The following is a 15,670-nucleotide window of genomic DNA, read 5'->3' as shown; positions in this document are numbered from 1 at the left end:
TCTGTTCATTCACAAAACAGGAATCCTAGACAATGCTAGATGAAATCTGAGCCTCTGCCTATGACTCTGATCCTTGATCTCTGTGGCTAGTGCAGGCCAGTAAGAGCAGGGCCATCCCTAGGGGGGTGCGGGGCCCGGGGTGAATGTGATGAATACATCACTTCCGTGACTGACCCGTCACTTCCGGGAGCGACTGCGCTGGCCAATTGCTCTGGCCCGCAGGGCCCCCAAAGGCGGAGCCGGAGGGGTCGTCCTGATTCACCATACCCTAGGAACGGCTCTGAGCAAGAGCATCTAGAACCCCTACTAACAAATACTGTCATCATTTGCTTTTGAGGACAGACATCTGCTCCCCCAACCTGGAGCATGCAGTAACCTGGCCAGGACTTAAGAATTCATTGCTTGATACAACCAGCCTTACATGTGAATGCCCGGTATCATCAAGGATACGTCTACACTACGGGATTATTCTGAATTTGCATAAACCGGTTTTGTAAAACAGAATTTATAAAATCGGGTGGAGCGCGGCCATACCAAGCACATTAAATCGGTGGTGTGCGTCCATGGTCCGTGGCTAGCGTCGATTTCTGGAGCGTTGCACTGTGGGTAGCTATTCCCTAGCTATCCCATAGTTCCCGCAGCCTCCCCCGCCCCTTGGAACTTCCGGGTTGAGATCCCAGTGCCTGATGGGGCAAAAATCATTGTCGTGGGTGGTTCTGGGTAAATGTCGTCAGTCACTCCTTCGTCTGGGAAAGCAACGGCAGACAAGCATTTTGTGCCTTTTTCCCCTGGATTGCCCTGGCAGATGCCATAGCATGGCAATCATGGAGCTTGTTTTGCCGTTTGTGACTCTCACCGTATGTGTACTAGATGCCACTCACAGAGGCGATTCAGCAGCGCTACACAGAAGCATGCTTTTGCTTTTGCATGACAGCAGAGATGGTTACTAGCCATATTGCACCATCCAAACCCTTCCATAAATTGGAACTGAGGATGATCATGGCTACCAGTCCTTTTGTACCATTTGCTGCTAGTGCCCCTGGCCGATCAGCCAGGGGCGCAAAAGCCAAGATTGGTTACTAGCCATATTGCACCTTCCATCGTTTTGTACCATTAGCTGCTGTCATAAGTGCCCCTGGCCGATCAGCCAGGGGCGCAAAAGCAAAAATTGGGAATGACTCCCTGAGTCAATCCCTCCTTTTTGGTATCTAAAAATAGAATCAGTGCTGCCTAATATAGGCAAGTGTACTAGAGAACCACCGTATCATAGAACCAGAGAGCACAGCTGCTCTGTGTCAGAGCCTGCAGAAATTATGATCTGTATGCTATTCACAGGGGATGCTCCTATAAAAACCCCACCTGTTGATTCCGTTCTTCCCCCAGCCTTTCTTGGCTACCGTAGCATTGTCCCCCCACTTGTGTGATGAATTAATAAAGAATGCAGGAATAAGACACACTGACTTGTTAGTGAGAAATGAGTGGAAGGCAGCCTCCAGCTGCTATGATAGTCCAGACAGGACATTAAGCAGTGTGTAGGAGAGAAGCCCAGCATCCCACTGCTAGTCCAGGGGCAACTGAATCTTTTCTTTACACATGAAGGGTGGGGGCTGATGGAGCTCAGCCCCCTGTTGCTATGATGAGGATGGTTACCAGCCATATTGCACCATCCATCCACCAGAAAAAATTAGGGCCAATAGGCTGATGATGAGGATGGATTTCCAGCTTATTGTACCATCAGCTGAGGCTGATGATGAGGATGGATTTCCATCTTTTTGTACCATCAGCCGCCCATGGCGGGGGGGGGGAGCAAGGATGCTGGTGTTGAGTGCTGCACTATCGCGTCTATCTGCAGCATTCAGTAAAGATAGGGTGACATGTAAAAGAGTCAGAGGATTGTTTTACCTTTCGCTTCTGGGGGTGGGTGGGGGGGGGGTGAGTAGATTGCCAAGCTATGCCTGACCCGCAGACACTGTGTTTGACCCTAGAAGCATTTGGAGCTCAGCCAAGAATGCAAATACTTTTCGGAGGCTGCAGGAACTGTGGGATAGCTTCAGTCCTCCAGTCCATGAGCATCCATTTGATTCTTTGGCTTTCCGTTACGCTTGTCACGCTGCAGTGCGCTGAGTCCCTGCTATGGCATCTGTCTGGAGATTTTTAAAAAAGGATTCTGAATTTCATCTTCTGTAACGGAGCGCTGATAGAACGGATTTGCCTGCCCTTACAGCGATCACATCCGCATGGTCCATGCGGGAGCTCTTTTTTTATTTTGATTTCGGACTGCATCACCACCCGTGCTGATCGGAGCTCCACGCTGGGCAAACAGGAAATATTCAAAAGTTCGCGGGGCTTTTCCTGTTTACCTGACCACTGCATCCGAGTTCAGATTGCGGTCCAGGGCGGTCACTGGTGCACTGTGAGATAGCTCCCGGAGGCCAATACCGTCGATCAGCGTCCACACTAACCCTAATCCGATATGTTAATACCGATACTAGCGTTACTCCTCTCGTTAGGGAGGAGTACAGAAACCGGTTTAAAGAGCCATTAAAATCGATATAAGGTGCCTCCTAGTGTGGACGGTTTTGGCGTTAAATCGGTTTTACGCTCCTAAAACCAATTTAAACGCCTAGTGTAGACCAGGCCCAAGTCTCTTGTTTCTGAGCAATCTAGTCAAGCAGTAACTGAACAGTTGCATCCAACTTCACCTGTCCATTGGCAATATCCAGCTGGGTTTTAAGCCTAGACACAGAACAGACATGGCACTGCCAAGGCTGATGGAGAACCTCCTCCTGTCCACAGGCAAGAGGATTTTTGAAGCTTTTTATTGTCAGGGTTTGCAGAATGGTGACAAATCCTGTTCTTGTTGAAGTCAACAGTAAAACTTGGAGATGGGGTGGGGGAGCACCTTAGTATTCGGATGTTGTGTGCAGCAAAAATTGCTTTCATCCAGCTCAACGATGACGGGAGGACATGGGATGGAGAACCGAGAAGATTCAATGGCAGCCTGGGTGTAGGTGAGGGGACGTGAGGAAGTAAAAATCAACAGGGAGGTCACAAACCTGGATGGTGGGGCAGGGTCAGGGACAGAGGGAGAATCAGGAGGGGATCAAGGCAGCAGGAACTGACTTAAATGAATCTTATATTATTTTGTCTCCAGTTCGCTCAATGGGGTGGGAGGTGAATTCCCTCAGCTCTGTAAGTGCTTTGAGATCCTCAGCTAGACGGTGCTATAGGAGGGCATGTCATTTGGCTTCAGGAATAGAGACTGTTCCTGTCCCTCCCACCACCTACCCTACAGAGCAGGGGAGAGGGATGAGAAGTGGATGCGGGGGTGACTGGACATGAGGAGAAATAGTTAACAGAGGGATCAGAGCTGTCCTGGTTTGCAAGTGGTGATTTTTATTCACTGCAAGGGTCCTCCTGGGTAGTGGCTCCTTATTGCTTTCAGATGTTGGGGGGTGGGGAGAAAGTATCCCCAACTGAGGCATTAATAGGAGACAAGTATCAGAGGGGTAGCCGTGTTAGTCTGGTTCTGTAGAAGCAGCAAAGAATCCTGTGGCACCTTATAGACTAACAGATGTTTTGCAGCATGAGCTTTCGTGGGTGAATACCCACTTCTTCGGATGCAAGCAGTGGAAATTTCCAGGGGCAGGTATATATATATAAGCAAGCAAGAAGCAGGCTAGAGATAACGAGGTTAGATCAATCAGGGAGGATGGGGCCCTGTTCCAGCAGCTGAGGTGTGAAAACCAAGGGAGGAGAAACTGGTTCTGTAATTGGCAAGCCATTCACAGTCTTTGTTTAGTCCTAAACTGATGGTGTTAAATTTGCAAATGAATTGGAGCTCAGCAGTTTCTCTCTGGAGTCTGGTCCTAAAGTTTTTTTGCTGGAGGATGGCCACCTTAAAATCTGCTATTGTGTGGCCAGGGAGGTTGAAGTGTTCTCCTACAGGTTTTTGTATATTGCCATTCCTAATGTCTGATTTGTGTCCATTTATCCTTTTCCTTAGAGACTGTCCAGTTTGGCCGATGTACATAGCAGAGGGGCATTGCTGGCATATGATGGCATATATTACATTGGTGGACGTGCAGGTGAATGAACCGGTGATGGTGTGGCTGATCTGGTTAGGTCCTGTGATGGTGTTGCTGGTGTAGATATGTGGGCAGAGTTGGCATCGAGGTTTGTTGCATGGGTTGGTTCCTGAGCTAGAGTTACTATGGTGCGGTGTGCAGTTGCTGGTGAGAATATGCTTCAGGTTGGCAGGTTGTCTGTGGGCGAGGACTGGCCTGCCACCCAAGGCCTGTGAAAGTGTGGGATCATTGTCCAGGATGGGTTGTAGATCCCTGATGATGCGGTGGAGGGGTTTGAGCTGGGGACTGTATGTGATGGCCAGTGGAGTCCTGTTGGTTTCTTTCTTGGGCTTGTCTTGCAGTAGGAGGCTTCTGGGTACACATCTGGCTCTGTTGATCTGTTTCCTTATTTCCTCATGTGGGTACTGTAGTCTTGAGAATGCTTGGTGGAGATTTTCTAAGTGTTGGTCTCTGTCTGCGGGGTTAGAGCAGATACGGAGAGACTCAGATTTTAACCTCACCACGTACCTGCAGGAAGTTTATTGTACCCCATCCACGCCTCCTGCCAAGATCTTTACATAGAGGAAACTGGTCAATACTTACACTAGTCTCTGCAGTTTGCAATTTGGCTGTTTCAGTCCTTCACACAGCAGCTGCACTCCCAGAGCTCTCAGTTGATTATCACTCAGGTCCAGATCTGTCAGCAACTGGTTGTTGCTGAGAGCGGAAGAGAGCTCCCCACAACAAGCAGCTGAGAGTTTACAAGCCTTCAATCTGAAAGAGATAGATGCACAGATTAGAGAATGAGCATGTCTGTCCATCCAGTCCTCTCCTCTCAATTGAAATTCCAGCATGTAAAGCCAAGAAGCATTTACCATAGTCCCCATGACCCTTAATCTAAGGATTTGCAACATATCAATAAACAAATGCATAGAGACTGCTGAGGAAAATGAAGAATAATGGAATTGTATAGGAAGCCAGTTGTAAATTATAGTTTCTCTTTCTTGTAGACTAAAAGTCTCAGTGCTTTAGAAAGAAATATCACCCAGATCAAGGAGACCATGACCAAAATAGACAAACTGAAGATATATTGTCCTCTTTTCTCAATCTAGCTGCATTTACACCAGGGGTTGAATTTTTAATTTATTTTTATTTTAATTGACTTTTCCACACCTATGAGCCTTGTAGCTATGTTGACCTAAATTTTAAGTGTAGATCAGGCCTTAAACATGATGGCTAGATACTGAGGGCTTGTCTATATGAGGACATTGACCAGAATAGCTCCCTGTGTGGACACTCTTCCAGAATCAAAATAACTTTTCCTTTAGAACAATTACTCTGCTTTGCCAGTTATTGGGATTCTCATCTGTTGCAAGCTGCAGAGTTGTCCATTAGCAGCCTGGGGATCTCAGAGCAGCTCTAGTTTACACTAGGGAACTATTCGAATACCTGGAGCAGCCCTGAATCTGGGAGGCGTAAAGGTGGTTTAAATCCACTTAGCTCCACTCTCTCTCTGGAATGTGAGATTGTTGCTGCGCCTCTTAGCAATGAAGCTCAGCAATGAATCTTAACCTTGGTGTTGGCAGAAGTGGGAAGAAGAGAAGAGAAGTTTACACTGGGGTCCTTCTATGGGCATCTGTTATGTCCATTAGCCTGTGTTCCACAAGTGTGCGTTCAGCTAAGCTGAAGGTGAGGGTAGAGGGTGGCTGCATTTTCAGTGGGCTGGTGAATCCCAAAATGCGGCTGTGAAACCATTCAAAACTTTTTCTCTGTGAGCTTGGAGGGGCCATGGGAAGTGCCTAGCTTCTATTTGCCACAACACACTGACATGGGCTCTGGCAGTGCTAGGGTCAGCTGCCCCCAGGCTACTTCCAGACTCCCCCTCGGGTAGTACCTGGGTCAGGGTGGTGTCCTCCGGGGGGTCCAGCACCATGGGTTCCTCGGGGCCGTGGGCGGTCGGCAGGCCCGGCCCCTCCTCCGGGTAGTGAGCGCAGGGCAGGTCCGGCACCTCCTCTGGGTAGCGAGCGCAGGGCAAGGCAGAGCAAGTCAGGCCAGTCCTGGAGTGCACCTTGATCCGCGGGGTTTTCCCAGTCGTGGGCTAGGCTGGAGACGTCTGTCCTGCCCGGCGGTTGGCTCCCTAGTGAGCTCTGAGGGCGAGCCTTTATACTTCCAGGTCACCACCTGACCCTCTGAGGGGAGGGTTCCGAGCTCCCTAGCTCCGCCCACTCCGATCTCCGGATGGGCTCGTCCCGCTCCAGGGTGGAGGGGAGCCACACCGCCTCACTACACAGCTATTTTTAGTCCTGTAGTATGAACCTGGATCAGTTGAGCCAGGATCTGAGAATTCACTGCTGTGGGTCTTTTTTGCAATGTAGACACCCCCTTCATGTACCTGCAGGGAGCCACCGTCTTGCACCATCCTCACACTCCATGGAGTCTTTTACGGAAAAAAAAAAGGCAAATACACACCTCAGTTTCTGCAGTTTGCAGTTCACATGCTTCAGTCCCTCACACAGCAGCTTCACTCCTAATTCTCCCAGGCTGTTTCCTGCCAGGTGCAACTCGACCAAGGTCTGTTTGGTACCAAGAATAGAGGAGAGATCCTCACAGCAAGCAGCTGTCAAACGGCAATCACAAAACCTGCAGGAGATAAGCAGAGAGGAAAATGAGAACTTCTGTCTGTCCAGTCCCACCGTGGGTTTCTAGAAAGATTCTTTTATTTGGGAATGGGAGTGGGGAGGGGGAAATCACAGAGCTGTAGTAATGAATGGTGGGGATCACATGGTTATGTGTGGATTTCAATCCACGTGCATCTGTAGCTCTCACTGATCCTGTATTCCCATATGAGTGTTTTCCATCTCTGAGCAGACACACTTGGGCATCTGCTAATAAGAAGTTTTGTGGATGGGAGGAGCCTTTTCTTCTTTCTTGCTGCATCTTGTCAATTGAGGACTCAGCAAATAAGCCACCATCTATGGAAGACTTAGTATTGAACATTCAGGATTCAGGGGTGGCTCCAATTTGCCACGTCTCAAGTCTCACCCCCCCCCACCCCCATCTCTCTCGACCATATATTAGAAAAGGCTGGAATTTCCCTAGAGAGCCCAGTCTCAAAGGGCACAAGAGAGAGGGAGGTCTCTCTTTGCCACATCCCTGAACAAGAACCTACCAGCCTTCTGCTGATAGCCTGGAGAATAGATAATGTTAGCAAAGGGGGCTCTCTCTACCTCCATGAGAAGAATGCTCCTGTGGACCTTGGTACCAGCTCCTGGTGACACAGGCACTGGTGCATCTCAGAAGAGACAAGGATTCTATAATCTTCATAGACTCCTACTGGCTAGGCCACATGCAGCTGTCCAAAGCCAACTCCATTGGGCTGAATCTGGTCTTGGTTGCTAACACAGAACAAAGGCACCTTGCTTCATCTCAGGAGCCCTCTTCCTGACAGCTTGGCTCCTGACAGGGCACAGGCCATATGCAGGAGCCTCATGTCTTCCTAGAATCATATCATAGAATATCAGGGTCGGAAGGACCTCAGGAGATCATCTAATCCAACCCCTGCTCAAAGCAGGACCAATCCCCAGACAGATTTTTACCCCAAATCCCTAAATGGCCCCCTCAAGGACTGAACTCACAACGCTGGATTTAAGCAAGACAAAGTTCAAACCACTGAGCTATCCTTCCCCATCTACCAGTGGAAAGAAGTTCTGGTAGGGTGCAAGCAGGTCCACATGGTGCTCTCTATTATCTCCACAGAAAAGCAGTTTGACTGACTCCTTCATCCGAGTCTATCCTAAAGACTGATGCCACACAGAGGCATTTAGCAGCTATTCCAGCCTCTCAGGAAGTAGACAAAGTGTCCCGTCCCTGCAGCCCTTATTATCCGCTTCATATAGGGCTTGACACTTTTGAAATCCTGTGTCAGAGAGGGGTGTGTGCGTGCGTGTGTGTGTGTGTGACTGTACAAAATTACAAAGCCCATTTTGTATTAGCTGTTGAACACATGTCTGAACTTGCCCAGGACAAACCCATTGAACAGCATTTCCTGAGCAGGAAAAGTGCCTGGCAGCCAGTTGAAGGACTGTCAGTAAGAAGCCATCAGGACTATGCTCTGGAGTCATTGACTGTGATTATCTCAACTTTTGGCCCAATCCCTTGGAACAGAGGGGACACAGGCAGGGCAAGCATGACTAGGAGAGAGTGCTGGGGCAACCCAGTGGGTCACATGGCAAGGGGACAGAGACCCCAGAGCTGCCCTGTGCAGGGGATGGGTATGACCATCATGACATGTAAGCAGGATGTACAGTAGCGAGAGAGGGCAAGAGGGACTCTGCCCAGCCTGAAACCCTGACATGCCTCGGACTCGTGGGAAGGGCCCAATAAGACTCAGGGAGGCGGGATCTCAGGACTTCTGTTGTTTTTCAAAGATCTGTAACTCCTGAGTGCTTTGAAGACAAAGTCTCTGATTAATAAGCCCCTGTGCCAAGCCTGTGTTCCTTGCTTTCCTGCCACATTATCCCTGAAGGTGACAAGCTAGAAGCCCAGAGAGCCCACAACCAAGGTGGAGCGCTGGAGCAGGGTGAGAGTCTGACTGGAGGTGGGACTTGGGAGATCTCAGACACTGATTTCAGGGCCTAGGGCAATGGGAAGGCAGCGCCTCACATTCCAAGGAGGGACATCAGACAAGAGGGATGAGGAATGACCCCAAAGATCCAGACCTGGAAACAAGGACTAGACCACACCCAAGCTCACCTGGCTTAGAAGCAGGTGTCACCCAGTGATTGGGTCCCACTCACAACAGTCTGGCAATCCTCCAGAGTGGTACTGGGCCAAGTTGTAAAACCTCCATTCCCCGGTGTCATGGGATAAAGTCAATGAAACCTCCTTTTGAATCACTTGGTTAATGGAGCTTAATTTCTGTACCTGGAAAGTCATTTTCCTACCGACAGTGATTCTGGCTCAGAGCAAGTGAGCTTCAGGCTCACATGACTGGTCCACCGTATCGCATTTTACAAAGCTAAGGTGATAGTATAGACTCCTCTGAGATTCCTCCCCAGTGTGTTTTGAACTTACTAGTCTATCCATCCTGACAATTTTTTCCCTCATGCCTGTGTGCCCATCTGAGTGGGGCCCTTCCCCAGGGACTCAGTGTTCTATTTGGGACAAATTAAACATTTGGAAATACCAACCAACTTTTTAGGAAAAAAAACTTTGATTCATTTGACACCAATTTGACACATTAGCTCTTCAAAAGGCCAGGAGGAAGTGGTCCCATTTTTACAGTTAGTTCTCATTAAAACAGTAGAACCTTGGAGTTATGAACACGTTGAGAATGGAAGTTGTTCATAATTCTGAAATGTTTATGACTCTGATCAAAACGTTAGGGTTGTTCTTTCAAAAGTTTACCACTGAATACTGACTGAATACTTTACTATGAGTGAACAACTGACTCTGAAACTGTACTATGCAGAAGAAAAATGCTGCTTTTAACCATTTTAATTTAAATGAAAGAAGCACAGAAACTGTTTCCTTACTTTGTCAATTTTTTTAAACTTTCCCTTTATTTTTTTAGTAGATTATATTTAACAGTCACATAATGTATTTATTGCTGCTTCTTTTTTTCCCCTCTGCTTCTGCCTGATAGCCTACTTCTGGTTTCAAATGAGTTGTGTGGTTGACAGGTCACTTCATACCTCCGGTGTTTGTAACTCTGAGGTTCTATTATAGTTTATTTTTATACAGTTTTTCCATTCCCTTTACTTCGCAGTGAGAAATCAGTGCATATTCCATTGGTTACCCTCAGTCTGCTGTGGAAAAGGGCAGTGCATTTGCCTAGCTTCACAGATCACATTGGGATTGGTGTCAGCAAGAATTTGCTCTGTGGATAAAGGTGGCTGTGATGCCCCGTACATGTGCTGTTGTTGGCAAAGTTTGAGGTTTCAGTATTTGGGCTTCCATTGTGTAGCAAACTCTTCCTTCACAGCCAACATGTAAACAGTTCCCAGACAGAAGGCTTTGTCATACTGACATTGAAGTTACTGTGACCTGCCCCCAACCTTGTAGAAAGAGATTAAAAAATGCTGGACTGGATGCCTTTCTGGAAGATGCTTTAGTTAAACCCAAGTTACTGGGCTCAGTGCAGGGGTAACTGGGTGAAATGTAATGGTCTGTGTTATACATGAGGTCAGACTAGATGATGTAATGGTACCGTCTGGCCTTACAATCTATGAGTCCATGAATTTCTGTAGTGGATTTATAACCTCCTCCCTTTTGGAGACCACCATTTTCCCCCCCAACATGGAATTACTGTAGGCCATCGGGGCCTGGAAACAGCAAAATGATGTTCCATTTAATTCTTTTCTGCACTTCTATTCCCTAGCCCTTCGCCACTGTCGTCCATGGCTTTGTCACCGTTCTGTTGGACTGCCACAACTCACTCTCTCTCGGTGTGGTATAGGCATCCCATTCACCTGGCAGCAGATCGCTCCTTAAGCTACAAAGGCCAAAGTGAGCATATCACTTTGGTGCACTATGTCCACAAACAGCACACTCTGCAAATGCTGCAGGCCTGTGGCTTGTTGCATCTGACCCACACTTCTTAATACAGCTCCCTGAACTAGGAGCATAATGTCCATGGCTTACAGTGTATGTTCTCTCTTAATATTTTTAGTTTGCTGCATTGCCTCCTTTAAATGGTTCTGTCCTGCCCTAAAATATGCACATAGGTTGTGAATGGCAACATCCTCTCACTTGCAGAAGATGTGATGGGATCAGCAGCTCCCACTGCCCTCTGCCAAGCTGCCTGTGGGCCTGCTGGGCCAGGATATATCATGAAGAGCACCAGCAGCTGTGGGTGTCTGTGCTTGTGAGGGGCTGGATTTTAGTCATTTGTTCAGTTGTTTTGTTATGTTTTCAGATCTCGTTTTGTGGTTAGTTTTGGCACTGAACGAGCCGTTCCTTTGCAAGTAGCTCTTTGGGAGCTTGAGATGACCGTGCTCTGGGCTCAGAGGGAGAATATCATTCAGGGCCCCTCCTCCATGCAGCCCAGAGACTTTGGAGTTCTCCCCCACCTCCTGTTGTGGAGTCCTTGGGGCATGTGCAGCTTGCCGGGGAGGATGGGAGCAATGAGAACCATGGGAAAGTAAATGGAGTTACTTGGAGGTGTGGGAGTGCAGAGGGTAGTGCTCGTCTGCTTGTTAATTCATTAGTTAATTATCCTGCTCTGTGTTCTTATTTGCAGATCTCAGCAGTATGGAAGTTGCTGCTGAGGCAGTGAACACTCCGTGCAATGTGTGCGAATGTACATGCACACGCACCAGGACAATGTTCACAAGCTGTTGCTTGTCTGATTTTCAGAAGAATTCTCAAGGGGCCAAATAAAAACAAGATTTCTGTTTTCAAGTTGAAATTCAGATGTCGTCACCTGAGGGTTGGGTGTTTAGGGACAGACATGGGGCTGGCATGCAGAACTGGCTGGAAATTGGAAGCAATTTTCTGATAATTTTGTATCACCTTTGTTCATTTTTTCATCCAAATTATGAAATCTTCTGTCTAGCTTCAGTGAGTGGCTTATCACGACAGCACCAGTACACTGAGCTGTCATGGAAGGCTGGGCAGGGGCATTGTCGGATTGAATGGGAAGTATTTATTGCCCCACTGCAGCTGCTCTGCCAGTGTTTGTGCTGAATCAGTGCAGAGGGACATGGTAGGAGACAATATATCATTGCATTTGATTAAAATCCAAAGGTGATATGGTGCCTTGTGCATTGCTGAAGTATGTATGTGGCTGTGCAGTGATACAGGTATATTGCTGTTGCTGCTGGTAAGCTCAAAGTTCTCTAGCACAGATGTCGTCTCAAACCGCTCGATCCACCAGCACCCTGCAGAACAGCTGTGCTCACAGGGACAATCCAGCTATAGGAGCCCAGGCTCAGACTCTTGGGCATTGGGGCAGAGAATTCTCAACAGCTAGAGCCCTGCTGTAGAACTCCTTGTCAGAGGGGATCAGACTGAGTCCTGGCCTAGCCATGGTCAAAGCAAAATGCAAGATCACCTCTTTGCTAAAGACTTTCCCAGGAACAACTCCAGGATCACCACAGAATCCCAGAAGTGTGGGCTGGAGGTACCTCAATAAGTCATTTAGTCCAGTCCCCCACACTCAAAGCAGGACTAAGTAATAACTAGACCAGGAGTCAGCAACCTATAGCACACATGTCAAAGGTGGCATGCAAGTTGCTTTTCAGTGGCACTTTGCTGCTGGTCTGGGGTTCCATCTGCCAGCCCGCTCAGCCCGCTGCCTGCCTGGGGAAATTGGAAAACTCAGCAAGGAAAAGCAAGGGCAAGGATCACAACTAAACTGATAAGATCTACATTTTAATTTAATTTTAAATGAAGCTTCTTAAACATTTTAAAAACCTTATTTACTTTACATATAACAGTAGTTTAGTTATATAATATAGAAAGACACCTTCTAAAAACATTAACATGTGTTACTGGCACACAAAACCTTAAATTAGAGTGAATAAATGAGGGCTTGGCACACCACTTCCGAAAGGTTGCTGACCCCTGAACTAGACCAACTTGCATGAGATGGAGCTGGTGTAGTAGGAAGAAAATAAAGAAGCCAGGAGAGAGTTGAGGGTGGAGCAGAGAAAGAGAAAGAAATAAATCAATCCCCTCCCAAAAAACCACACCTGTGAGTCAGGGAGAAATGAAATCCAGTGAAGATACATAGATGTTAAATAAATAGATATGTTCAGGGCTTAGATACCCTGGTGACAGGTAGGGCTGGGTGAATAATTGGTTATTTGGTTCAGTGCCTGAACCCAATAATAAGAAAGTATTTTATTTGGGTTCACTTGAAACAGAAAAGACAATTTTTCCCAACAAAATGAAAAAAAACTGTAAAACAAATGGTTTGGGATCAAATGAAATGTTTTGTGCTCCCCTAAACAAAATGCTTAGTTTTCAGGTTTTTTGTTTAACTCTATTTTTTTAATTAAACTGAGCTAAAATTTCCTAACAAAACATCATTTTGTCACAGACTTTGAAATTTTGTTTCAAAAATGTCAAAACTAAATATTTTGACTTTTTTGGAAACGTTCTCCCCATTTTTATTCAGTTTAAACTATTCATCAGATTTGACCTGAATTCATGAACAGTCAACTCTAAACTGCATTATTTGCCAAATCAGCTATTCACCAAGTAAATTTCACCGAGCTCTAGTGACAAGCACCTCAGAAATATCTAAATTAAAATGCCTAAGTTTGTATCTTCCACGTCCTGAATCTTTCCTGATCTCAAAGAATTCCCCCTGGCCTTCTGACCCCTGTCTCTCAGGCTCATCTGTGGGTAAGGTAATTGGGTTAACTGTCATTACAGCACTAGGCCGACTAAGCCAACCCCACATGTTTTAACTGAAAATTTAAACTCAATCCTCAGAAGTTACACAATTCTATGTGGTCACTATACCAACCATGGTGAAGAGCTGCACTGCTGTAGAATTTCTGGGATAGCAGCAGTAATAAGGGGATTTTAAAAAGAAAGAATAGTTACTTACTCTAGTTTCTTTAATTTACAGTTTGGATCCTTCAGTGCTTGACAGAGCAGGTAAATAGGTGAATGCTTTGGCTTATCCTGACGGTTTTTCCTTAAAAAAAGGAGAAAATAGAAATTTTCTTTGTTGTTCTCTGAAGGCAGATTTTAATTCTATTTCCTGAACATTGAAATAGCCTCTTGGACAGTGTGATACAGTGCACATAGGTTATTCTGCAGGCAGTTAGTTGTTGTAAGTCCCCCAATTCAAAACTACATCTACTACTTTGATATGTGTTTTAAGTATACGGAGTCAAATAGAATACATGCGACTAAGTTTAATCCATTCATTTTATGAACTTGTGGTACTCTGATTCTCTGAATATTAAAACCAGTTCTAACTACTCACACAAATGGGAATGTCTCCAGAGGTTTTATGCTTGTGTGTCAGGCAGTAACTGCAGTATCATTTCTGGAGATACAGTAGAAATTATTGTGTTTATTTAACTAGGAATGTTGTCTTTAATTTGCTCACAAAGCTAAAAACCAAATATAAGTATTTGCTTAAAATTGTAATTATGACAACTGTTACTCAATAGTGTATAATTGGGGTCACACTTAGTAAATTACATCCCTAGGAGGAACCAGAAATGGAGCTGATTGTTTCCTGACAGCAGAATGTGTAAAATGGTAAGTTAATTTTAAAGCAGCATCTGTATAAGAAATAGTGCTGGATGAATAATTAAACAACTAAAATTCAAGAATATTCTGATGAATTTTAAAGTGAATTTATTTCCACTGTGTTCACACATCTTTATTGTGCACTTTCCAAATATTCTAGCAAAGGGAATTTGCAGACAGGAATGTTGTTGAAGCAATGCGTTTAAATCACTATTACAGAATATTCCCGTGAAAGCAAAATTTGTATTTATAATCCTGAGCATTCATACTAGAAATCTGGTTCTCATATTTATATTCATCGAATCACAGAACTGAAATATCTAATCTGTGTGTCCAATCAAAATGAATAATTTAGAAAAATTAATATTTAAAAAAATAAAATTGATTGGGTAACTTGTGAAAAAGGCAACATTCATTGAATGAATTATTAATTATTATCTGCCCAGCTCTAATAATCAGGTCTTTCTTAAACAGCAGTTGTAGAGTACTCAGGGAGACAGGGGATAGTTGGAGAGACAAGTGGGGGTCACGGGAAGGGCTTTTTATCATGGGGGCAGGGCCAGCTCCAGGCACCAGCTGAGGAAGCTCATGCTTGGGGCGGCAGATTCTAGGGAGTGGCTTCTGCCCAATATTAGGGCGGCACAGCCGCTTTTTTTTTTTCTGCTGATCTGGCCGCCCTGTAAGGGGTGCAGGAGGGGAGCACCCTGCAGCAAACTTGGCAGGGCAGCCAGCGTCCTTCCCTCCCAGCCGACCGGAGCAGCACGGAGCCCTCCCGGCAGGCAGTGCGGCGGTTGGGGCCGCGGGAAGAAAGCCCCGCTGAAGCCCTAGCTGCCCCCCTTCTCTCTCTCCCCCCCCCACCACCACTAGACCAGGCGCGCACTCTCCAGCACAGGGAGTCCCCCTGCACACTGGCTCCGGCCGCCCTGTAGGGTTTTTTTGTTTTGTTTTTCCCCTGCTTTGCCAGCCGCGCCATTCCCGCCCCTCCCCCGCTTTGCCGCTCCGTGTTTTTGTTTTGTTCCCCCCCAACACTTTGCTGCGCCGTGTCCCCTCCTCCGGCTTTGCCGCTCCAGCCACACCGCAGGGTTTTTTTTTCCCACCTGCTTTGCTGCTCCAGCCGTGCCTTTTTTTTGTTTTTTTGTTCCCCCTGCCCCGCTTTACTGCTCCCCCCCTTTTTTTTTTGCTTGGGGCGGCTAAAAAGCCAGAGCCGGCCCTGCATGGGGGCAAATAAATCACACATATGTTGCCAAAGAAATGGACCAGAGTTTGAGGGGGGGAAACATGAGGAATGGAAGGGCATTAGGGACAAGGTAGATCAGAAGATAGGATGGGATGGTTGATGGTGTCACTGAGGCTGATGGTGGGTAAAAGGAGAGCAGGCCAAATCCCTG

The 15,670-nt window shown here is 46.6% G+C and overlaps 1 protein-coding gene across 9 annotated transcripts in view; it reads right to left on the bottom strand.

Moving 5' to 3' along the window:
• LOC120394386 (NACHT, LRR and PYD domains-containing protein 12-like) overlaps nucleotides 1-15,670 on the bottom strand; it is a 52,162-nt gene that overhangs the window by 22,309 nt on the left and 14,183 nt on the right. For 8 of the 9 annotated variants that reach the window (XR_005592271.1, XM_039518623.1, XM_039518618.1 and 5 more), the window contains 3 exons: nucleotides 13,627-13,716; nucleotides 6,537-6,707; nucleotides 4,671-4,841 (listed from right to left, as the gene is read on the bottom strand). Coding sequence is in view for 8 of the 9 variants with exons in the window: in XM_039518623.1 (XP_039374557.1) it covers nucleotides 4,671-4,841; nucleotides 6,537-6,707; nucleotides 13,627-13,716 (432 nt within the window). In the remaining variant the exon portion in view is untranslated. The remainder of the gene's footprint in view (nucleotides 1-4,670; nucleotides 4,842-6,536; nucleotides 6,708-13,626; nucleotides 13,717-15,670) is intronic. The other variant, XM_039518622.1, reaches the window with a different exon arrangement.

The sequence above is a fragment of the Mauremys reevesii genome, unplaced genomic scaffold (genome assembly GCF_016161935.1).
Source record: "Mauremys reevesii isolate NIE-2019 unplaced genomic scaffold, ASM1616193v1 Contig54, whole genome shotgun sequence".
In the NCBI taxonomy this organism is placed as follows: domain Eukaryota; kingdom Metazoa; phylum Chordata; order Testudines; family Geoemydidae; genus Mauremys; species Mauremys reevesii.
The sequence above is the reverse complement of the archived record's forward strand: the minus strand, read 5'-3'. Positions and strand labels throughout refer to the sequence as shown.